Genomic DNA, 25,749 nt, shown 5'->3' with positions numbered 1-25,749 from the left:
ACAAAGAATGAGAGCGCGGGGTGAGTGTGTTTGAGCTCGCCTCCAATCAGCAGTAGTGGCCTCATCGGTCCTCCCTATGGCTCCTCCCAGAGCCCTGCCCCCTGTCTAAAAGCTTTATGTCCCTCTGAGGACGTAAGGGAGGACAGGCAGACCAGCACACCCCCCCCCCCCCCCAGACACGCATACCCTTATTCATTTTTGGTCATAGCACCAAGGCACAAAGTCTAGTGAGAGTTGTGTGGGGGGGAGCGGGGGGGGGGGCAGAGACAGCACAATGCATTCCGGATGGAAGTCACATGGTTTGAGTGCTTGTGAGGCCAGCTACAGACCTAAAGGCACAAAAACGAGTGCGTGTCGTGTGGGGGAGGCGGGGGGCAGGCACAGCGCAATGCATTCCGGATGGGAGTCGAGTGGTTTGAAGTCGAGTGCGAGTCGTGTGGTGTTGTGTGGTTGCGTCCAACTGTCCAACGTTCCAGTCTGATTGCAGCCTGCAATCAGACTGGAACGCACAAGTTGAGTGAGAGTTGTGTGGGGGAGGCGGGGGGCAGAGACAGCACAATGCATTGCGGATGGAAGTCGAGTGGTTTGAAGTCTAGTGCGAGTCGTGAGCAAGTTGGACGCAACCACACAACACCACACGACTCGCACTCGACTTCAAACCACTCGACTCCCATCCGGAATGCATTGCGCTGTGCCTGCCCCCCGCCTCCCCCACACGACACGCACTCGTTTTTGTGCCTTTAGGTCTGTAGCCGGCCAAAGAGTCCTGTGGTGTTGCTTAAGCACAAGCACACAAGCACAGGGACTGTTGTAGGCAAGCATTAGAGGGCAGACCAGCTGCACTTGATGAGACAGAAGGGCAGGGTTCAACTGCCAACCAATAGGACAGAGAGGCCATGATGCAATCCCACACAGGTGTGTTCACTTGTAGTTTAGTACTCCACTCCACAGTAGCAGAGCCTGTCTGCACTGCAGTGACATGAAACCTCCATTTCAGAACGAAAAATATTATAAATAAATTAAAGTTAAGTGTGTGTAACAGTAAACATTCGACAATAACAATGAATATTACAAATATTTCTTTACATGTCATACATGGTGACAGTGATGCCTACACAGATGTAATTGATTGAATGTGCTATTCATAATAAAATGAAAGCTTTATATAGTGGTGAAAAAAATACTCAAAATTATTGCTTAAATAAAAGTATCAATACAGAAACATACAAATATTTTGTTAAAAGAAACTTTTTTAAATAGCAGATCTACAAGCTCACAACGTGTCGCATGGTGGCACACTGTGAGCTTGTAAATCCATTTTACCTGTCACCAAAAAGCAGCAGGTACTCTGCCTTCACCCGATGACACCGAGGGGCACCCAGGCGCAGACTCCTGCAACTCATGGATGTCCATGGTAGACAGGATGTCCATCAGTGGCAGGAAGTGACCTCACACATCCACCGGGCAGAGACGACGCACCTTTTCTTTTATGTTCTGCTCAAAATGTGTATTTTACAGCGTGGATGGGGTGCTGAGAGGTTTGCCACTCTCGAGAATACACTTTCAACAACACAAAACAAACTTTGTTTTTGTGAGTTGCGACGTAGTCTAGTTTATTTTGACTAGAGTGTAGCGCTGGTAGGGCAGTGGACTTCCTGGCCCTGTGTTAGAGGCTGCTTCCTTGCAGAGCGTGAGGGAGACCCTGGACGGACCAGTCCAGAGCTGCTAACCCTGCAGCGTTGTTCGTCTTCATGTTTCGAAGTAACACATGGATTTAAAAGGCTTTACACCAGGGGTCTTCAACAGGGGGTCCGCGACTCCTAGGGGGTCCGTGGGGATACTGGGGTCCCCGAAATTGTTGAATAATAATAATAATAATTATATTAATAATATTATTCGTTCCCTTTCCTGTTGTACCTTGCTCTTACTGTACTTACTGCACTCTGTACTGTTCTTGTTTTTTCTTTTTATCTTTTTCATACTTCTCTGTAACTTTGTAAATAACCTTTACTGCTGTGCTGCCTCTGGGCAACACATTTTCCCCCTTGGGATAATAAAGGTATCTATCTATCTATAATAATAATTATTAAAAAAATCCATATCTGTATTGTATTTTTTTAAAGAAAGAAAAAATATTATTTTGTCTTTAAATATAAAATATCTGCCTCTTTTGAATAGCTTGTATGTATGAATATTGTGTTATTTGCAGATTGTTAGTGATAGATTGATAGTATTGACATTGGTTGTCAGTTATAAATGGCAGTGGTACATGCATGTTTAAAATAAAAGCATGAATATATTAATCTATTCTTTTAATAGCATATTATTGAATGCACAATATGTTTATACACATGAAACACAATGGTATATGTAAAATTAAGAGAACACTCAGGAGAACAAGGCTGCAGTTCTGTTCAGTTTAATCCAAACTTGTGCACAGATGAAATATACAGCAGTATGACTGACGGCTAGTCTCTGAGCTACTGCCATCTGCTGGTAGAATACTAATGCAGTATGTGTCACATCTGTCTACATTACAGTATAGTATACAATATGTTAGCCCCACGGTTTGGGGGTCCCTGGCCTGAAAACGTTGAAGACCCCTGCTTTACACAATACAGAGAAGTTAGCAGTTAAAGATCTAACTATAAGTGACAGAATCACACACACACACACCTACATAGCCATCAAAAACATTATCAGAACAATATTGGACCCTTCAGAATTTCTTTTCACAATCATTAATTCACAATCATATTTAACTAACATTAACTGAATTAACATACGTTTATTACACACCTTTCTAAAATCTCAGTGCATGTTTTTTTTTTTTATATTACGTTTACATAAAAGTGTTAGCCACAGCACCTTCCTGTGGGGGGGGGGGACCACACACAATGTTTTTGATGAGAAATGAATGATTGCCAGTCCAAACACAGTAAAGTCATAGTCAAAACTTTATTTAAAGTTCTCCTCAGAAAATGTAAAAGAAAAATTATAATTATAATAAAAAATATAATTACATCACATTGACTTGTCCAGGATTAAAGCAAGAATAGATTTGTGGCCCTGAAAGATTGTCTGTGAGGAAATGTGTACTATGTATTGAATTAAGTAATAAATGGATTTCAAACGGTTGTGTCCGATCAGGCATTGTGCTTGAGAACTATAAGCACTGTTTACAGCTTCCAAGACTTAATACTAAAGCCTGTTTTCATGCTCCCATACATTGAAACAGCTTCCCTGTCTCATCTTTGATAAGTCGTCATGAAGCCAAAGACAGCTAATGATGAAAATGTAATTATTGATAGAGAATTTAATTACTTAACAGCACAATTGATTTTAAAGTTACCTTGATCTGATACTTTGAAAACAATGTTCACAACTCAACAGCCTCTGTGATCCTGCAGATGAAGGTGAAAGGGCTCACAACTAAGTAGAAGTGGATTTAGACAATTTTCAACATTGCCTGGGGTACCAAACAACTTTGTGCCCTATTCTCCATCGTTGAAAACCTCTTCCACAGAAACCTTCCCAAGTAAAATAGCCAGTGTCAAGACAAAGATTACTTTATGGCAGTCATTAAGTATCTTAAGGAAGTGCCATTAAAGTATGTCAATAAGCTGTCCTAAGTGTACATCTGTTTTGTTTTCTGTGCTTTGTCTATAATTTTTGTTTACTACTAGAGACACTGTACCTACTGTACAAAACCTTTTTCAGTGGTGCACCATGAAAGTATGCTCATCCAGGTTTAGCATGAGGTGTACCACCAAAACTGTCTTACCTCTGGGAGCATGACAACGAAGACAAAATCCAGCAGTAGCACTGCTCTTTCCCATTGCAATTACTATAGATTTAAAATCTGTTACTTGGGGCTATATCACCTTGGTAATAAAGCAAAACATATATTCGAGGGGCCATAACTTTATTTAGTAAGTCATTGTAGAGTATTAATTTCACCTATTTGTCATATGATTTTGAAGGAAAACTATTGTTCCCTTACAGATACAATCATCTGCAGGTGCAAGGACACAGGACATTACTTTGCCCATCTTGTACTAAAACTATAGTGCCTAAAGAGGACATGGTATTACATTTGACTGCATGTCGTAATAACCAAACTATCGTGCCACGTGACTCAAGTTCAGTGGTCCAACCCACATCAGTGCCACCTTCACCTGCATCAGTATTAACTTTGGACCATCAATATACACTCAATTCCTCAGTGTCTCCCCAGTCCACCAATCACACCTTCAGAGTTGATACCCACATCAGTGCCTCCTTCCTCATCATCCTCATATTTGCATCAGTATTGAGTTTGGAATATCAATATACAGGCCACGGGATTGGTCCACACATACACATTTCAGATGAGATTCAGTTGTAATGTCTTGTCCTCTCATGCTTTCTTTGTATTGTACTCCTAAGTTCTTTTTGTACAGAACAATGGAGCAAAGGGGACACTCCACTGATTTTAAAAGATCTCACACGTGAAGATGGCAACTCTGAAGGTGTAATTGTGGTGGACTGGGGAATCGAGTATACGCTGTCAATAAATGTAGTCGTGGTTTATCTGTGCCGATACATGTACGGTGTAAAGCATGGGGAAAACAACATGTGACGAAATGTGAATTGGAGGACTGTCCTCAGTGTTAGTTGCTTTGCACAACGGAGTGGCCAGTACAGTACGTGACCATATCTGGTCACGTGATTACTGCAGCAACACTATTACTGAGGAACCACAATGTCCTTGAGGAAAAGCTGGAATGCTGGTTCTGCCGTTTCTAAGGTCTACAGTAGTTCTCCAGCAGCAAACTTGCCACTCATCAGCCGGCGCCGAGCTTGAGCTGGCGTTTAATGGTCTTCACACTCGTGAAACAGAAGCCCCAGTTCTTCTTCTTGTCATCCGGTTGGTGGTAAAGGATGACATCAGTGAGACCCTCTGTGTTTAAGAAAGGGTGGGATGGAGAAAGGATTTGCAACAGTATGAATGAATTAAATATCATGGTATATGACCAATAATTCTAATACATAGCCGTGTGTGGAGGAGCAAAATGCCTGAATCAATATAAAGTGCCATATGTTAATTATTTATTTTTGTGTCTGGCTGCATCACAGCCCATCCCTTACGGGATTATTCAGATCATTTAAATAACAGTTTTTCCAGTGCCAACATGCTGACACAAAAATAAATAAACAAAATAAATAAATACTGCATACTTCTGTTCAAATGTACATAAATAGTACATTAATAGTCCCATTAACATTAACGAGAGTGTGTGTTGTGTATGGTGAATTGGACTGATGCGTTAGAAACCAGTTGGCTCTTTACCTGCAACATAGATCTGGTCTAGTTTCTCAGCAACCTTCTGAGGCAGCCCAGCCTCCAACAGAGCGGATTACTACAACAGCTTGGGTGTCTCCATTGGTTCCTGCTCCTCTGTGCCCCCCTTCCTGTTAACATGCTCTGTAGCCATGTTGTCACATCTGTGTGGAGAGGATGAGATTAGAAGAAACAGAGGGAAACAAAGATTTGACGCAAATAAACACTCATTACAAACCAAGCAGAGGGGTTCCACAACACAGTGGTTTAACCAGTGGTCCTTGAGGGGGTTCCAGGTGGTCCCCAGCTAAATGATGGAGAGTTAGTAACTAAATGGACCCTTGTAGATCTATTAGGGACCGTACCTATGTTCCCCAGGTTCTATGTTCCCCACTTTCTTACCACCTAACCTTACCCCTAACCATAACCTCACTAAACTAATGCTGTGAGGTGGGGAACATAGAACCTGGGGAACATAGAACCTGGGGAACATAGGTTGGACCCCGATCTATTATATTTGCAACGCTTTCATTTTATGCTTTAAAGAGTAAAAAATATTGTATAATTGATTTACAAGAAGTCCACACAATTAGAAAATGTAGAATAATTTTGATCAACATTTGTCTGTTATCTCTCCTATGGCACATCGATACAGAATGGAATTGTGGACAAAATCTTATCCAACAACAAATATTCTAAGTTTTGGTTCCGAGAGGCAACATCTCATCAAACGGGTGTCCGTGGCTCAAATCAAATTCTGAATAAATAATGGACCCTGATGTGAAAAGGGTTGAAAACCAATGCCACAACAGATAAGCCTGCACACCCAGTGTGCAGATTGGCACCACTGATCTTATTCAGTTTTTGAAGCAGGATGATCCACGTTCAAATACAGTATCATTCATGAGTCTGGATCGATCGATATGTGAATAATGAACACAGTACAAGCTAACGCTAGCCTAGCTCTAGAGCTAACGCTAGCCTAGCTTGCTAACAGAGCTAACAGAGCTACCCTAGACCGTTAATAAATTCACCCGGTGTTGGTGTGAACCATAGAGTATGGTGTGAACAGCAGATCAAGTTACGCGGCCGTTTCCTTCCTCAAAAAAAGATAATTAATAGACTATTTATGTTGTCTTACCGTCGGGGTTATCTCCCTCCATTCATTCTGCTCGCTGCTGGATGCTTGATGGTGAAATGGGAGTGTTTACAACTTAAGTGTTCGGTGCTTAACCCAGTTGCTTTTTTGATACACTCGGACTGAAAGACCTGCCCGCGAAAAATACTCTTACACCCATAGAGTTATAATAAGTATAAATATAATAAGGGTAATAAGCATAATAACTAAGCAATAAGTATAATAAGCAAGTATAAATATAATTATTATAATAAATATAATAAAATCCAGACGCTTGTTGTGAGGTCACTTCCTGCCACTGATGGACATCCTGTCTACCATGGATATCCATGAGTTGCAGGAGTCTGCGCCTGGGTGCTCTCGATGACACCTCCAAAAGAACTACATGGCCAAATACCATATCTGCTTCCTCCTCAAGCAGAACCGCCCACTTCCGCAAAGCATTGTGGGAAATGTATTCTTTTTTGGAACAGACTTTGACTGAACACACAACTTTGACTGAACTTTAAAAAAAAAAGTGCGTCTCAGTGTGAGTGCAGCCTTAGGCCAGCTACAGACCTAAAGGCACAAAGTCTAGTGAGAGTTGTGTGGGGGGAGCGGGGGGCAGAGACAGCACAATGCATTCCGGATGGAAGTCACATGGTTTGAGTGCTGAGTCCTGTGGTGTTGCTTGCACACAAGCACACAAGCACAAGCACACAAGCACATGGACTGTTGTAGGCAAGCATTAGAGGGCAGACCAGCTGCACTTGATGAGACAGAAGGGCAGGGTTCAACTGCCAACCAATAGGACAGAGAGGCCATGATGCAATCCCACACAGGTGTGTTCACTTGTAGTTTAGTACTCCACTCCACAGTAGCAGAGCCTGTCTGCACTGCAGTGACATGAAACCTCCATTTCAGAACGAAAAATATTATAAATAAATTAAAGTTAAGTGTGTGTAACAGTAAACATTCGACAATAACAATGAATATTACAAATATTTCTTTACATGTCATACATGGTGACAGTGATGCCTACACAGATGCAATTGATTGAATGTGCTATTCGTAATAAAATGAAAGCTTTATATAGTGGTGAAAAAAATACTCAAAATTATTGCTTAAATAAAAGTATCAATACAGAAATATACAAATATTTTGTTAAAAGAAACTTTTTTAAATAGCAGATCTACAAGCTCACAACGTGTCGCATGGTGGCACACTGTGAGCTTGTAAATCCATTTTACCTGTCACCAAAAAGCAGCAGGTACTCTGCCTTCACCCGATGACACCTCCAAAAGAACTACATGGCCAAATACCATATCTGCTTCCTCCTCAAGCAGAACCGCCCACTTCCGCAAAGCATTGTGGGAAATGTATTCTTTTTTGGAACAGACTTTGACTGAACACACAACTTTGACTGAACTTTAAAAAAAAAGTGCGTCTCAGTGTGAGTGCAGCCTTAGGCCAGCTACAGACCTAAAGGCACAAAGTCTAGTGAGAGTTGTGTGGGGGGAGCGGGGGGCAGAGACAGCACAATGCATTCCGGATGGAAGTCACATGGTTTGAGTGCTGAGTCCTGTGGTGTTGCTTGCACACAAGCACACAAGCACAAGCACATGGACTGTTGTAGGCAAGCATTAGAGGGCAGACCAGCTGCACTTGATGAGACAGAAGGGCAGGGTTCAACTGCCAACCAATAGGACAGAGAGGCCATGATGCAATCCCACACAGGTGTGTTCACTTGTAGTTTAGTACTCCACTCCACAGTAGCAGAGCCTGTCTGCACTGCAGTGACATGAAACCTCCATTTCAGAACGAAAAATATTATAAATAAATTAAAGTTAAGTGTGTGTAACAGTAAACATTCGACAATAACAATGAATATTACAAATATGTCTTTACATGTCATACATGGTGACAGTGATGCCTACACAGATGCAATTGATTGAATGTGCTATTCGTAATAAAATGAAAGCTTTATATAGTGGTGAAAAAAATACTCAAAATGATTGCTTAAATAAAAGTATCAATACTGAAACATACAAATATTTTGTTAAAAGAAACTTTTTTAAATAGCAGATCTACAAGCTCACAACGTGTCGCATGGTGGCACACTGTGAGCTTGTAAATCCATTTTACCTGTCACCAAAAAGCAGCAGGTACTCTGCCTTCACCCGATGACACCTCCAAAAGAACTACATGGCCAAATACCATATCTGCTTCCTCCTCAAGCAGAACCGCCCACTTCCGCAAAGCATTGTGGGAAATGTATTCTTTTTTGGAACAGACTTTGACTGAACACACAACTTTGACTGAACTTTAAAAAAAAAGTGCGTCTCAGTGTGAGTGCAGCCTTAGGCCAGCTACAGACCTAAAGGCACAAAGTCTAGTGAGAGTTGTGTGGGGGGAGCGGGGGGCAGAGACAGCACAATGCATTCCGGATGGAAGTCACATGGTTTGAGTGCTGAGTCCTGTGGTGTTGCTTGCACACAAGCACACAAGCACAAGCACACAAGCACATGGACTGTTGTAGGCAAGCATTAGAGGGCAGACCAGCTGCACTTGATGAGACAGAAGGGCAGGGTTCAACTGCCAACCAATAGGACAGAGAGGCCATGATGCAATCCCACACAGGTGTGTTCACTTGTAGTTTAGTACTCCACTCCACAGTAGCAGAGCCTGTCTGCACTGCAGTGACATGAAACCTCCATTTCAGAACGAAAAATATTATAAATAAATTAAAGTTAAGTGTGTGTAACAGTAAACATTCGACAATAACAATGAATATTACAAATATGTCTTTACATGTCATACATGGTGACAGTGATGCCTACACAGATGCAATTGATTGAATGTGCTATTCGTAATAAAATGAAAGCTTTATATAGTGGTGAAAAAAATACTCAAAATTATTGCTTAAATAAAAGTATCAATACTGAAACATACAAATATTTTGTTAAAAGAAACTTTTTTAAATAGCAGATCTACAAGCTCACAACGTGTCGCATGGTGGCACACTGTGAGCTTGTAAATCCATTTTACCTGTCACCAAAAAGCAGCAGGTACTCTGCCTTCACCCGATGACACCTCCAAAAGAACTACATGGCCAAATACCATATCTGCTTCCTCCTCAAGCAGAACCGCCCACTTCCGCAAAGCATTGTGGGAAATGTATTCTTTTTTGGAACAGACTTTGACTGAACACACAACTTTGACTGAACTTTAAAAAAAAAAGTGCGTCTCACAGGGGCGCTGGAAGTGGGGTGCTGAGGGAGCTGCAGCTCCCCTGGTGGTGGGGAGGAAAAAAATTTTTTTTTTTTTTTTTTTTTTTTTAATAAGCCTATATATATACACACACACAGAGCTATATTAAAACAATAATGTATTTGACTTTGGGGAATAAAATATGTTGAAAAAAGGTATTTGATTATCACATGGTGACCTAATCACATGGTCATCTTGCCACTTCCGGTCAGAAGGGAAGTCAAATTTAAATCCCGCTTTGATGGCACACCAAAGTCTATTTATTTGAGAACTAGAAACTGTCTATAGGCTCATTGTTGCAAACTAACACTGTTGTATATGGGGAATAAAAAACAGTAGAAAACTGTTACAAAAATAATACCCGATTTTGTAGTGTGTGCGTGAGTGACTGTGTGTGTGCATGCGTGCTGTGTGTTGCACTGTAAATAACTAGTAACTATATAGCTCCTTGTTACACCGTTGTGCGGGGAATAAGCACCCGAAACGGTAATAAAAATAACCCAAAACCGGATAAAAAACTTGAATTTTTCGGCGTGCGGCCTTTGGCCGCACGCATGAACTCCTCCAGGCTCAGCTCCCCTTGGGATTTGGGAGTTCCAGCGCCCCTGGCGTCTCAGTGTGAGTGCAGCCTAAGTTTACAGTAATATTTAACTCTTATCTATTTCATCATGATGTCAGTCCCTATACTATAGGTGTGACTTTCTAATGGTAGGCCCATTATTCATGCATTCAAGTTGAACCTTGGGATAATAAAGGTATCTATCTATCTATATCTATCTATCTATCTATCTATCTATCTATCTATCTATCTAACCAAAACGTCGGCACAATAGAGAATCGAACATTGGTATATGCCTATATGGTTTAACAAATTAGGCCAACTAGTCCTTACCCGTTCAAAGATATGAGCTCCGAAATGATGTGCAGTGTGTGGGTTATGGGGTGTGCACTGTGCACACAGTATATGAGGGATGGAAAGTAACTTTCTGGTGCTTGCATGATAATATGTAGGAGCATCAATGTAAGAAATACCCGTTTCGTTTAAAGGCTACAGAGATACTGTGTACCCCCCCCCCCCCCCCCCACCCGCCTACACACACACACACACACACACACACACACACACACACACACACACACACACACACACACACACACACAGCTGGTTAAACATGTTGCCCCATGCTAGATGCAGAATAGATATGCCTCATGCTAGATGCAGAATAGATAGTAGATACACCATAAAAATGCTAATATACAGCATATGATTTGTGAAAGGGACAAACGGGCTTCACAGTTATGTTAGGTGTGTTCATATGCTAATGGTGATGCGATTTCAGATCAATTGCTCCAGCCACTGAGGAGAAACGCTGTGACAGACACTCACTCAGACAGACAGACAGACAGACAGACAGACATTCGCAAAATTATAGTATAGATATGTAACAGGGACAGGGTGGTGGGTAGGTTTGCAAGCAAAGCCTCCATCATTGCTAGAAGAAAATAAAATAAAAACAGTTGTTAATGGGGAACATATATACAGTTAAGGGGGTACAGCATTGTGTAAACAGAGCTATGTCACATATACAGGCTATGAAGCTTTTGGAACAAATAGCAGCATCACTTTTTTTCTCAAAATGCATTTAAAGGTAGCAGCTCTGTTTCATACTGTATGTGCAGTAGGTCTAGATGTCAATCCATCGTGCTGCTGTGTTCGTGCATTGTTGTATTTCTTCCAGTAGGTATGGGAGTTTTTCATCATTGGTCATGTTTTCAAACTCACTTCGGGTGTGTGTAATCTGTGGGAACTGGGAAGTATGTGTCTCTGATGTCTTGGTATAGTGGGCCGGTGGTTAGAAAGTGTTAGCCTGGCTTGGCCAGACTATTATATACTAATGCAGCTAACTAACTGCACACACACACACACACACACACACACACACACACACACACACACACACACACACACACACACACACACACACACACACACACATATATATATATATATATATATATATATATATATATATATATATATATATATATATATTATGTATCAATGTGATAATTGCCCTATATGTCTAGTCTGAAGTCACTTCCCCTTTTCCATCGCCCAACACCACACCACTCCACACCGCCCACTTGTGCCAGGTTTTCCACTACAAGGACCTGTGTAGAGTGGTGTTAAAGTAGTACTAAACGTGGTACTAAAACATATCCAATCCAGAGTAGGTCTGAGCTATAGGCCAAACAGGGCCAAACAATTCATAATGACTGATCACTCACTGACTTTTCATTTAGAACACCATGATATAGTTGTAATACATGGTATTGTACTATAACCACTATTATAATCTATTATAGTGTATTATAAATTATCATAGTAATACGTTAATTCTTTATAGTGTATTATAATCACAGTTATAATACATTATAGTGTATTATAATTAGGATAGTTGTAATATACATTTATATTGTATTATAATCACATTTAATAGGGGTACTTTTGTGTAATAGAAAATCTATGTGGTGCAGTGTTTGTGGTGTAGTGTGGTGTAGTGTGGTGCTAAAGCTGCAGTCGAAAAGAGGCTAAATCACCTATACTCCACTCTGATGATTTGAACTGTAGCAGATCATCTTGACCAAATGTTCCAACGGAATAGCTTTTGGTTTAGTTTGCTTTTATTACTGCTACCATTGCTTTCTTGTTTGATTGATGTACTTTATAGATATTATACATTCTCTAATGAGGCCCATTATTGTGTTGACTTGTGTTGACTGTTAACTTTAACTCACCATTCCAATAGTTTGAGTGCAAGTCCATTTCAATGTATCATCACTCCATTACTGTTGAAACAAATGGAAAATAAATGTGCCTTGAAAAATTAGTGCCTTAAAATTTAGTTTTTAAGGTAAGTACATCTATGGTGCTTGATGTTGGTGTTGAAATAAAAGCATGTCAACATGTTTTGTGACTTGAGACTGAATTCTGTGTGCTGCATGATGTCACTGCTCTCTAAAAAGACAGTAAAGGGGGGCCCCCTTGTGACCAAAGAGGGAAGTATACTGTATGTGTAATACACATAACAATCTGGCTAGCCATCAGCAGGGAAAAGTCGCTTGGTCGCTTGGTCGCTCTTTCCCCTTTCTGGAGCTCAGTTTTAACTCGAGCTCAGTTCGGCTGTTCTTGAGAGACTATACACATAAAGCCACGTTAGTCGGAGGCCTTAAGGATTTTTCGTGCTAATCAGTCTAAAAGCGCCAAATTTTGCACAGATGTAGCCCAGGGCCTGCTCTAACAATTTAGCTAGGGTGCCCGAGTCGCCGACCTTCGGGGTCACCACAGCGGCTAAATCAAGTTGGGCTCCCATCGACTTTCTATACAGGAGGAAAATACCCAGAAAAAACGTTGGATGTGAGGGGTCTAACTAGGGGTTTGTCATGATCAGTAGTGTGATATGGATTTTAGAAGTGTGGGTCCTCTAAATTCATGACGTCATGCGTGCACGCTGTTTTTATTGTTAATTAGTGTTTTTATTGTTAATTAGTGTGTGCATATGAGGCGCGCGTGTGTGCAGCAAAATAAGTGTGGGTTCGCCGAGCCCACGCGAGCCCATGGCATCTCACCCCTGGTAATGATGCTGAAACCATTGCAAGCATTTGTTTTGCACAAAAAAAAACATTCCTTGGGCTACAAATGGCCCCAGAAAACACCCATAAAACTGTGAAAAGTGATCAAAAGTGATGACTCATCAGTTTTCATCATTAAACATTGTTTTCTGGGGCCATTTGTAGCCCAAGGAATGTTTTCTGTGCAAAGCAAATGCTTGCAATTGATTCAGCATCATGACAAACCCCTAGTTAGACCCTTCACATCCTACTAATAGAAATACTTGAAATAAAAAAATGAAACAAATCAGATGGTGTTGTAGGAGTCTTAATCAGAGGAAAATGTAATGTTTAAAAAAAAAAAACGTTTTTGTAAGGTTTTATAGCCGTAAATCATAAATCATGCTCTAATTTACATATGGGGGATATTTTTCACAATAATAACATATGTACATGTTCTAGACATTCTAATGATCACCAAAAAAAATAGCACAGGCATTTTACTTATGTTTTTGTGAGGAATAGCTTCCATGAAAAAGTGAGATGTTGTTCGTCAAAACTCTGGAATGTCAGCGGGTGTGGCGGGTGTGAATGTCAGCCCCTGTGGGGGGTATATAATATGCAAATATTGTGGCATTGTAATACTAAACAATATAATCCAATGGTGATGTTTAGGTGGTAGGGGGAGCTAAAATAAAATGATATTTTTGGATAAAATACAAACGTTGTAATATTACAACAGTGGGCTCTAGAGGGTTAAATACACAAAAAGAAAAAAAGTTTTTTCTGGGTATTTTCCTCCTGTATAGAAAGTCGATGGGTTGCCGACTCGGGCGACCTAGCTAAATCATTAGGGCATGCCCTGGGCTACATCTGTGCAAAATGTGGTGCTTTTAGACTGATTAGCACGAAATTACCATTCTATCTCCCTACACAGTGTATAGTAAATGGCTTGGTCCCCATTTGTTTTTGACACATTGGTTGCAACTTGCTGTGGCCTGAAGTTATCCAACGAAGGGCCAGCGCAAATGTAACCCTGACAAAGTTTAGATAATGACTATCCAGGTGATAAATATATATTTCCATGATTTGGCTATCAAAATAAATATGTAAATTCTTATACGTGCAGGTGTACAACAAGCAATACAGTGGAAGGAGGAGGAGGGAACTCAGGGAAGGGAATAGTTAGATGAGGTGAGGGAGAGAGGATTACTGTCTGTCTGCAGAAGGAACTTCACTGTATTGCTTGTGAACTTCACTGTATACTTGTGTATTGCTTGTGTACAACAAGCAATACGGTGGAAGGAGGAGGGGGGAAGGGAATAGTTAGAGGAGGCAAGGGAGAGAGTACAGTACATCATTTGGAGGATTTACTGTTTGTCTGCAGAAGGAACTTCACCACAGCACCCCAGAGCTCTGAGACACTCTGCTGGCATCCAAAATGTGAGATCGCTTTAACCTTGTGTTCCTTGTTCATTAGAATAGTTATTGTTTTCAGAAGAATTTTGCAAAGGGTTGTTTAAAAGGTTTTGTTGTGTCATTATTACATTCAGTCAACTGTATTCAAATCCATGTTTTGCTCTTCTGTACCAGTGGCAGGATAAACAGAGAGTCTTAAGATGAATGACACACTGGGAAATGGCACCAACTCCTCCATCAACACCTTGCTGGTGATGCAGACTACTATCAGCTCTATCCCCATCATCCTGGGTCTCCCCATCAACAGCTATGTTGTGTGGCTGATACTGAGTGGAGCTGGTGGGACAATTGCCTCAGAGTTCTTTTATCTCAACTTGACTGCATCTGTGATCTTCTTCTCCCTGGCCTCTGCCTTTTTCATTGCATGGCTCTTCTCAAGCAACTTTATTGTTTTCAGCATTTGTGACTTGGCTCTTTTTGTCTTCCTCTTCTCTGTTCCATCGTTCCAGTGTTGTATCTGTGTGGAGCGTTACATGGCCGTGGTTCACCCTGTGGTATTTATGAGGTACAAAGCTCTTCGGTACAGGGTGGTCTGTTGCTGTGTTGTCTGGCTGGTGGTGCTTTTATTCAGCGTGTTAATGTTTTGGTCACTAGTTGTGTTGTTTTACATTGTACTGGGATTTCACATTGTGTGCATTTCTGTAGTGTCTTTTTGCTGCCTCTCGGTCCTCAGAGCTCTGAAACAGCCTGGGCCAGGAGAAGGACAGAGGGACAGTGGGGAGGGAAATGACATGAAGAGCAGGGCTTTTAAAATTATTCTGAGCAGCTTGATAGTAATGCTACTGACTATAATGATGTATATTCCCTTTGTTCTGTCTGCACTACTATATAATAATGGCATCACTGTTGTTACAACCATCACATTTGTACTATTCATGATGATAGGCCTATCAGTGTTTGCTCATCCTTTGCTCTACATCCACAAAGTAAGGAAACTGCCTTGCTTCGAGGGTCTCTGAAAGTATAGATCCCTACCAGACCTGTGTGCAGTGTTGTATTGATCCGGTCACACGGGAGAGTGTTTTCTGCTGGTGTTTCAGTCCGAGTGTATCAAAGGGTGCGTTCGGAAATGCGCACCGGTTCTGGTTAGGGTTAGGGTTAGTGTTAGGCATTGTTTTACTGAGGTTAGGGTTAGGGTTAGGGTTGGGTTTAGGCATAGTTTTACTGAGGTTAGGGTTAGGATTAGGGTTAGGTTTAGGCACTCAATACAATGAGCACACACCCGGTGCGCATTTCTGAACGCACTCTTTGATACACTCGGACTGAAACACCAGCAGAAAACACTCTCCCCCGGTCACACGGGTAGTCCCCATATCTTTTCTGAGCAGGGTCACGCCTCTCACACGCACGGACATGCAAACAACCCCAAGATCACACCTCGGCAACGTTTACAAACGCTTTCACAACTGGGTGTTTTAACAAAGGAACGAGTCTGTATGCATATGCGTACCATTGTCTGAACCTAAGGGGTGCATACCCCCATTCTGACATGCTGCCATTCCGACATCCCCCATTCTGACACTAACCCTATACCTAACCCTAACCTCTATGGCAGTGCTGCGGCTGCCACTCAGACAATTGGAAGTTAATGTCGGAATGGCAGCATGTCCGAATGGAGAGCGCCCCCCGAACCGAACTCCTGTAGAGTAGGTGATAAGCGATGTGCGCGTGACGTAATAAAATTGAGCGTCTATCCGGCGTTCGGCGTTCGGCGTACGGCGTTCGTCGGCGTTCGGCGGCCGTTCATGCGGCGGTCCGCGCCTCCGTGCGGTCGTCTGTCCTCTCGTCTCTCTTTTCATTCACATGCTCCAATAGTACGCACTTCAAGCAGCTCCTCGTGAACGTTGATTATGCGGTGCTGTCTGCAGCTGCACTGTGAATCTCCTCCTCTCGCAAGTAAAGCCTGACTACTTTGTCATGTGTGTTGCACGGCGAAAATAGCTGATCTGCAAGCTCACACACACACGCTCCACTTCAAACGAGGTTTGATTTTTTTTACTCATAACGTAACCACTTAACCACTGTTTTTTTTATTGTTTTTGAGCGGTGGTCACACCGTCTCCTATACGTGGCCGTGTGTGTGTCCGGCCGGGAGGGGTGCTGTTCTCACACACACAAACACATACACACACACACACACACACGCACACGCGCGCACACACACACACACACACACACACACACACACACACACACACACACACACACACACACACACACAGGGGGGAAGGGTGGGTCAGCATGTGTGGTCAAGTATTATTATTATTATTAACAAACTGAATGTTTTAGGGTCAAATAAATTAGAGTGTGTGAAGAAACTACAGCATTGTAAAGCACACTAACCCCGCTGCACACACCCAGTAGTGCTGTTGCACAGCCTCCACGACCACCGCTCAGTTCACACGGGTGTGATTTTTAAAATGGTTTTGGGACGTACAAGGTTTCCACCCGACAACGACGAAATATAACTCATGTAATTGGCCCACTGGCTTGTCACTTGTCATGATCTGAAATGGCAAATCTTTGAGTAGATGACAAAGACAATGAGATAAAACAAGAACTAGAGAAATGGGAACACAAGTCATGCTGTTATAAAACCAAAATTATAATTATAAAATCATGTATTGTGTCCAAACTATTATTCCTAGCAACCATCTTTCCTCCTAAGGACGAGACACTTAAAAAAAAAAAAAACTTTATTTGGGGAACCACCAGGGAGGTTACAAAAAGAACCCTTTTGTATAAAAGTAAGCGCTTTGGAGGTCTTGGAGCTGTAGACCTGGGACTAAAACTAAAAATGTCATTTTGTAAAAATGTAGCTTCCGGATTTAAAAGAAGTGCAATGTGGATTGGCGAGGCCTTAAGCTGGACCAAGAAGAAGGGCAGAGCAAGGAGCTCCATGTATGGTGACTTGTTGTGTGTTTCTGCTCACCTGAATATTTCTTGGACTGAAATGTCTAGCAAGAACATTTATTGTGTCATATGTGATGATCTGTACGGTGGCGTATTCCCATACAGAAATCTTGATGACAAACAGCAGCGGGTGTTTCTAAAAAATATTTGGAATAAAAACTTATCAGAAAAGAAGAGAGATATCATGTGGCTGGTATCTGTAAGGCGACTGGCCGTTAGAGCAGTGGTCAAGTGGAGCTTATATGTAAAAACTGCTAAATGCCCCTTTGTCAATTGTGACAAAGACGAAACAGTAGAACACCTGCTAGTGGATTGTCTCAGGTCACAATATGTTTGGGGGGAAATGTCCCATATTGGTTTTAAAGTAAAAAATAACTTATAACGCAGTAATGTATGGTGTTTTTGAAGAGACTCTTTCAACCATGGACCAGGACTTTTATTGGTCTGTGGTATGTACCACAGTTAACAAACTGTGGAACACCCGCTGTGTAATGACAATCAAGCAAGAGGCCACATCTGGAGAGGTGGTCTTTAAGCAAATAGTCACTGAGCTGAAGAGACAAAGAACTTTGGACTCGAAAAAAAAAAAAAAACGTACTGAAGCCGTGGCACCTTTTGAGCTTGTAACTCTGTATTTATATTTATTATATTTCTATTTTTCTCTCTACTTTATTATGTGCTTTCTATTTAAAGGCCTATTTTGGGCTAGATGTTGAGAAAAAAAAAAGAGAGAAAAAAGGGGGAGGATTTATAAGAAGAAAAGTAATGCCCTTACATATTATATTTCCTGTACTTATAATGCAATTACATTCTAATATATTGACATGCCTGTTTCTGATTTGTTTGTATGAATGTAAATGCTTAAAAAAATGACTGTAAATTGCAAATTCACAATAAAGTTTATTTAAAAAGCAAGGTATGTTTGCTTGCATGTAACTTTCACATGTCTAGTCCTGTTATAGTTGAAGTAATATTGAAGCAGTCTGAAGTAATGTTGATCAGTTTAAGTGACGTTTATATTGTCCACAGTACCTGCTGCCATGATGTGCCCATTGTTTGAACCTGAGGTCCCACGGTGGCTATTTAGACCTAGCATCCCCCGGTTAGCAAAATGAGGTACAGGACGTTTTCTTTGTTGTTTTGGGGTTCATTTGATTTACCTTGGAGTTATCTGTAATTGTTTGGTTTTTGTTTTGGGTTATGATGCTTTTGCCTTTTGTTCTTTTCGTTTATGTTGGTAATTTGTTTACAATTTAAAAGGATTGGTTTTCTTTTTAAATGCATTATAATGGAATTATTTTATTGTTGGAATAAGTTGAATTGAGATTAATTGAATTAAGCAGTTGAATACCTGAATCACTGCATTATAATTTGTCCTTTTATTGTTGAAATGAAACATTGAAAGTGAAATGCACTGATTTTATTGGTTTGTGAAACTATGAAAATTATTGTAATTTTTATTCCAATTGTCATTTATCTAACATTACAGTTTTCACGGTGTTTGACACAAGCTTCATCTTTGCAAGAAGTCATAATAAAAACACCTGTTGAGACCTGTATTCATATTCTTTCCAAAACCGAGGGCAGATACATAAACAAAGACCTAAATATATTTGTACAACATGCAATACAGTTGAGCTTTTTGCATTTGTGTGCCCCCTATGAAGGGCAGTGGGGAGGGAAATGACATGAAGAGCAGGGCTTTTAAAATTATTCTGAGTAGTAATGCTACTAGTACTGACTATAATTAATTTCCTTTGTTCTGTCTGAAATACTGGCACTGCATAATGATAATTCCATCTCAGTCGCTACGATCATCACTTATATAATTGGCATGATATCAGTGTTTGTTCATCCTTTGCTCTACATCCACAAAGTAGGGAAACTGCCTTGCTTCAAGGGGCTCTGAAAGCAGAATTACCAGACATGTGTGTAACATTATGTTTGAAATCTAATCTAAATCTTCCACTGAGTCAGAGAAACCTATTTAAATCTTTCAGCTATGTGTTATGTTTCTCAGGTTAAATGCATGTGTGTCTATTAATTAAAATTAAATGTGTAGAAAAGCTGAAATGATTACTCCTCAAGCTGATTGCAGGTGATTTGACACCACTTTATCTGAAATGGATTTTAATATTTAACCAAGTGTCTTTTGATCAGTTCAGTTACCTTGAATCGACTAATACAATATTCATAATGTCCTTTACATTAAAACTTCATATGATATAAGACCATGTTCAACATCAACTTAATTAGATTCATGTTGTGGTGGCTGAATTTCAAAAATTGCCAAATATGTGTATTTTTGTGTATTTGTTTGCCTTCCATTCAATCACTCATTCAATACTAGTCATCATTCAATACACATTTCACACCAACGTAAACCATTCTAACTCTTTGGCAGATGTTAAACCCAACAACAGCTGATTGTGGACTCAGCGGACGGACTGTGACATCCACTCTGTTTGTGTCAGCATAATTATAATCTGTACTTCTGTCACTATGTCTGTGTTGCCCTTATCCTGTCATTATATTGCCATTCAGAATAGCGTCTCATTTAGAGTGGACTATGAGAACTGTAAACTGTTTAAGTGTAAATGCTGTTTCTGTTCCTGAATCTTCCTAATACATTGCCAACATTTCTCCAAGACTACATTATAATGTCAGTTTATAAGTTACCCTCATCTGACTCCAGCATGAACCCCTTAGCTGAGAGAGAGAGATAAAACAGGGACCCCTTAGCTGAGAGAGATGAAGCAGGGACGCCTTAGCTGAGAGAGGGATGAAGCAGGGACCCCTCAGCTGAGAGAGAAAGATGTAGCAGGGACCCCTAGCTGAGAGAGAGAGATGAAGCAAGGAACCCTTAGCTGAGAGATGAAGCAGGGACCCCTTAGCTGAGAGGGATGAAGCACGGACCCCTTAGCTGAGAGAGAGAGAGAGAGAGAGAGAGAGAGAGAGAGAGAGAGAGAGAGAGAGAGAGAGAGAGAGAGAGATGAAGCAGGGACCCCACTCAAATATATTGGGTAAAATTTCATAGACTTCAAAGACTTGCTTCATCCATCAGTGTTGGATTCATGTTAACGTGTATCCATAGCCAACCAGCTGATCCAGAATAGGCCCATGTATGGGCTGCTGCTGTTGTGTAAGACGTTGTGGTGACAGCAAAAACAACAACATTCCCCAATGAGAGTCGCTCCAGTTCAAACATGTCGGTCACGGACTGTGCAGAACTTTACATATTGGCTTCATCCGTCATCATCAGCCCAGTCTGCTGTTGTTGTTCTAACAGGCAGGTGGCGGATGGCGGAACGTCATGCTCATCAATCAGCAGTATTAGAATGTCACACACAAATCAGTGTTACCTGATATGTAGGCTACATGAGCACTTTAAAACCCATGCATTGGATATGAATAATAAGGGTAATAAAGGGTATAAGGGGGGTAATAATAATAATAATAATAAGGGGTGTAATAATAATAATAAGGGTGAGTGTTAGATCTCCACATTGTTGTTGCCTGAGGTTATTCCTCATGCATAGTGACTGGGTAAATCAATATGAATTTCCATGGACTATCCATCACAAGAAACGCTTGTAAGTGCCAGTTTTACAACAAGCAGTAGGCTACAGTGGAAGGACTGGCTGATTGATTGATTGATTGATGGATTGATAAATTATCCTGCTTATGAACTACTTTTAACATGTTCATTTTAAACATATCTACATTATGATTGATTGGAAATATAATTAAAATCTAATAATAAGTAATAATAAGATAACACATGTTGCTGACTGTATTGTCTGAGGGAATCACAAATAGGATTAGACAAGAGTGAGTCGTGGGTTAGAGCAGTGGTGTAAAGTGAGTGGATTTCTTTTTTTACTTGGAATACTGGAATATTTCCAATTTTCAATACTTTTACTTCATTACATCTAAGTGGATGAACAATATGTGACTACATATTTTACTCCACTACAATTATTTGAACATTTTAGTTACTATACTGCTCAAAGAAATGAAGGGAACAAAATGTTTTCAAATGGCCATTTGAAAATAACTGATCTACAATCAAAATATTTTGTATACATTTTTAACGTAAAAGGGGATATTCTGCACAATGACTGATAGGCTACTTTATATGCTGATTGCCGTGAAAGGCAGAGGAAGAAAAGCCACCCTTTTCACATTGGACTATTATTATAGCAGCACCAGGAGGCCACAATATAACCGACCTGACCTGGCGGAGACCTGTACTCGCTCTGAGGAGCACTTTTTTCTAGTTCAAGCATGTTTTAATTAAGCAATATTACACAAGAGGGTGTGTGTTATCGTGAATATCAGTGGCACTCCTGCGTCTGCGTTGCTGCAGGAACGAGCGGAGTTCTATAGACAGTGCAGAAGCGCCAATAATCACAACACCCTCAAGTGTAATATTGCAATTATACAACAGTTGCCCTAAAAGAACACATCAACTTCACTGTAATTAAGATATTCGATAGAAATGTGTAGTTTTTTAATGCCAGGTTTCGCTACTATGTCTCTGAATTTCACTTACTTAAACATTTCAAAATATTGTATTTTTTTACATTTTGAAAATGTCTCTCTTTCACTTTTCATTTCTACCAGCAGACAACAGATTCTGCATAGGCAAATAGCTGTCAGTCTGTTTTCTTCAACAGTGTGGCTCATTCTGCCCTCTAGTGAAACAAAGAAATCATAGAACACTGGAGGCCCTGTCACATGCAATAGGTTATGTTGACCTATTTTGGACCCATTCTGAGTAGAGAAAGACGCTGGACTAGAGGTCACTGTTTGTACCAATAACATACAAATGGTCACTGTCAGAAACGTCCTCTTTTCTATTCTATTCTGTATTCTATTCTATTATATTCTATTATATTAAAGCAAAGTGGGAGGCGGAGCTAGGCATACAGCTGACTGAAGACATCTGGAATGGGAGTCTGGAACACATACATACCTGTTTGATTAATGTGAGACATTGCTAATTACTATTTAAAATAGGTTACATTATTCAAAAGAAAAACTACACGAAATATTCCCAAACATCTCCCCCCATCATGTGATAAGTGTAATTCAGCAGACGCAACTCTTCTTCACAGTTCTGCTCTGTGCCCCAACCTACAGGATTTGAAATATTCAGACTCCTCTTCAGAATAATGGAGCTAGTGATGAAACCAGGCCCAGTGTTGGTCATCTTGGGAGTGTATAGGGTTATGGAAGGGGGGTTATGTTGATTTTACTTTATTTGGTTTTGAATGTACATTTTTGGTCATGCAAAGCAGCCTTGGTTGTAAACAATTATGAGGAATGTAAAAAGAATTAAAAAAAACAACAGTATGATCGCTGAACGGCCATTTCTATGTACTGCAGAGACGGTGAGACCGGTCCCATTTGAACAAGGACTGACACAGAGATCTACATATATGGCCATTAATGTATTAGTGAATTCATTTCACTACTACACAACACAGTGTCAGGCAATAATGTACCCTATTTGTTTTTAGATCACATGTCTGGCAAAGCCATATATGGTTATTGCATTCTGACTAACCTACGTCACGTCTCGGTGGACAGAGGAGGTGTACTTAAACATTATATACTCGAACTGTTCATATTACGTAATCCAGGCGACATAAACAAACACAGTCATTCAATCAACTACCCATTTCAACTTCGGTCAACACACAACAACCCTTTATCAAAGACCATGGCAATGTACATTAAACCGGATGGAAATAGTATCCAGGGGTTGAAGGACATTGCTAACAAGCTAAGGATTCACTCCATCAAAGCAACATGCGCCTCAAACTCTGGTCATCCCACCTCATGTTGCAGTACAGCAGAGCTCATGTCTACCTTGTTTTTCCACACCATGCACTACAAATCCAATGACCCTAGAAACCAGTGTAATGACCGCTTTGTCATGTCAAAAGGTCACGCTGCACCTATCCTCTATGGTGCATGGGCAGAGGCAGGTTATGTGAATGAGGCCGACCTGCTCAACCTGCGCAAGCTCAAGTCTGACCTGGAAGGGCACCCAACACCTAGACTGGCCTTTGTCGATGTGGCTACAGGATCCCTTGGTCAGGGTCTTGGAGCTGCATGTGGGATGGCCTACACTGGGAAATACTTTGACAAATCTAGTTACAGAGTGTACTGCCTGATGGGTGATGGGGAGTGTTCAGAGGGTTCCGTGTGGGAGGCCATGGCCTTTGCTTCCTACTACAAGCTGGACAACATGGTGGCCATCATTGATGTCAACCGGCTAGGCCAGAGTGAAGCTACACCTCTGCAGCATGACATGGACACCTACCGCAAGCGTTGTGAAGCCTTTGGATGGAACACATATGTTGTAGATGGCCATGACGTTGAGGAGCTTTGTGAGGCTTTCTGGCAAGCCAAGCAAGCTAAGGACAAGCCTACCTGCATTGTTGCAAAGACACTCAAGGGCAAAGGACTCAAAAACATTGAGGACATGGACAACTGGCATGGGAAGCCCATCCCCAAAGACCGTTTGGATGATCTGCTGAATGACCTGGAGGATCAGATACAAGTCCCAAACATCAAACTCAAGCCTGATCTGCCTAATGAGGACACAGCTCCTGCAGACCTCACTGCCATCAACCTACCTGAACCCCCAGCCTACAAGAAGGAAGAGAAGATGGCAACAAGGCGGGCATATGGCATTGCCCTGGCCAAGCTGGGCAAGTCAAGCCAAAGGGTGGTGGCCCTAGACGGGGACACCAAAAACTCCACCTTCTCAGAGACCTTCAAGAAGGACTTCCCGGACCGCTACATTGAGTGCTTCATTGCTGAGCAGAACATGGTCAGTGTGGCTATCGGCTGTGCCACCCGTGATCGCACGGTTGCATTCGCTAGCACATTTGCAGCCTTCTTGTCCAGAGCCTATGACCAGATTAGAATGGGAGCCATCTCTCAGTCCAACGTCAACCTAGTGGGCTCCCACTGTGGAGTCTCCATTGGTGAGGATGGCCCCTCCCAAATGGCTCTGGAGGACCTGGCGATGTTCCGTGCCATCCCAAACTGTACCGTGTTTTATCCCAGTGATGCAGTGTCCACAGAGAGAGCTGTAGAGCTTGCAGCAAACACCAAGGGAATCTGTTTCATCCGTACAAGTAGACCAGCCACCAACGTCATCTACTCCCCAGATGAGAAGTTTGATGTGGGCTTGGCCAAGGTTGTGCGTCAGTCTGACGGGGACCAGGTGACTGTGATCGGAGCTGGTGTGACTCTACACGAAGCCCTCACTGCTGCTGATACCCTGGCTAATGAGGGAATGAGGATCAGAGTCATTGACCCATTCACCATCAAGCCACTGGATGCTGACACCATATTGGCCAGTGCGAGGGTAACAGGAGGGAAGATAATTACAGTGGAAGACCACTACAGAGAGGGTGGTCTTGGCGAAGCAGTTCTGGCTGCGGTGGGTGAGGAGCCTGACATTGTGGTGACGCGCTTGGCTGTGACTGAGGTGCCCCGCAGTGGAAAGCCCCAAGAACTGCTGGACAGGTACGGCATCAGTGCCCAGCATATTGTCAACGCTGTTCTCCAAATCGTTGGCAACTGAGGATGCCATGCATTCCCACGCTAGCTCTTATAATGTACAGTTATCTGGATTGCAACCAATGTTTATGCTCTAATTTCCAGGTATGTTCTGTTACATGTTACACAAAATCATAACTTCCTTTCATCCACTGTGTATGTTCTCAATGTGATGTAACTTTAACATAATTATGTAACTCCCACTCATAACATAATTGTGAGAAGCACAGCATTGATTAATTAGGTACTTTATTAACAGTTTACAAATACAGTGGTATGATTATATACAGTAATGGTGCTAAAAGTATAACACACCAAAAAACCTTAGGGCTTGTTGGCATTGTGATCCTGTGTATTCAATTCAATAGCATTGTTTAAAATTTGGCATCCCTATTTTGGGCATGTTCTTAGAAATAGTGTTTTACAGTTTGCATGTCTGACAAAACACATG

General features: G+C 41.4%; 2 protein-coding genes across 2 annotated transcripts in view; both read left to right on the top strand.

Moving 5' to 3' along the window:
- Window positions 1–25,749, top strand: part of LOC308284040 (histone H1-like) — a gene marked incomplete at both ends in the record, with an annotated part of 409,737 nt that overhangs the window by 179,250 nt on the left and 204,738 nt on the right. The gene's annotated exons all lie outside the window — the stretch shown is intronic.
- LOC308284146 (transketolase-like protein 2) lies at window positions 23,443–25,323 on the top strand (the record flags this gene model as incomplete). The annotated part of the gene is made up of 1 exon (XM_080724695.1): window positions 23,443–25,323. One exon carries the CDS (start codon window positions 23,443–23,445, stop codon window positions 25,321–25,323), a length of 1,881 nt encoding a protein of 626 aa, XP_080580821.1.

This window comes from Nannobrachium achirus, assembly GCF_963921795.1.
Source record: "Nannobrachium achirus genome assembly, chromosome: 4".
In the NCBI taxonomy this organism is placed as follows: Eukaryota; Metazoa; Chordata; class Actinopteri; order Myctophiformes; family Myctophidae; genus Nannobrachium; species Nannobrachium achirus.
The sequence above is the reverse complement of the archived record's forward strand: the minus strand, read 5'-3'. Positions and strand labels throughout refer to the sequence as shown.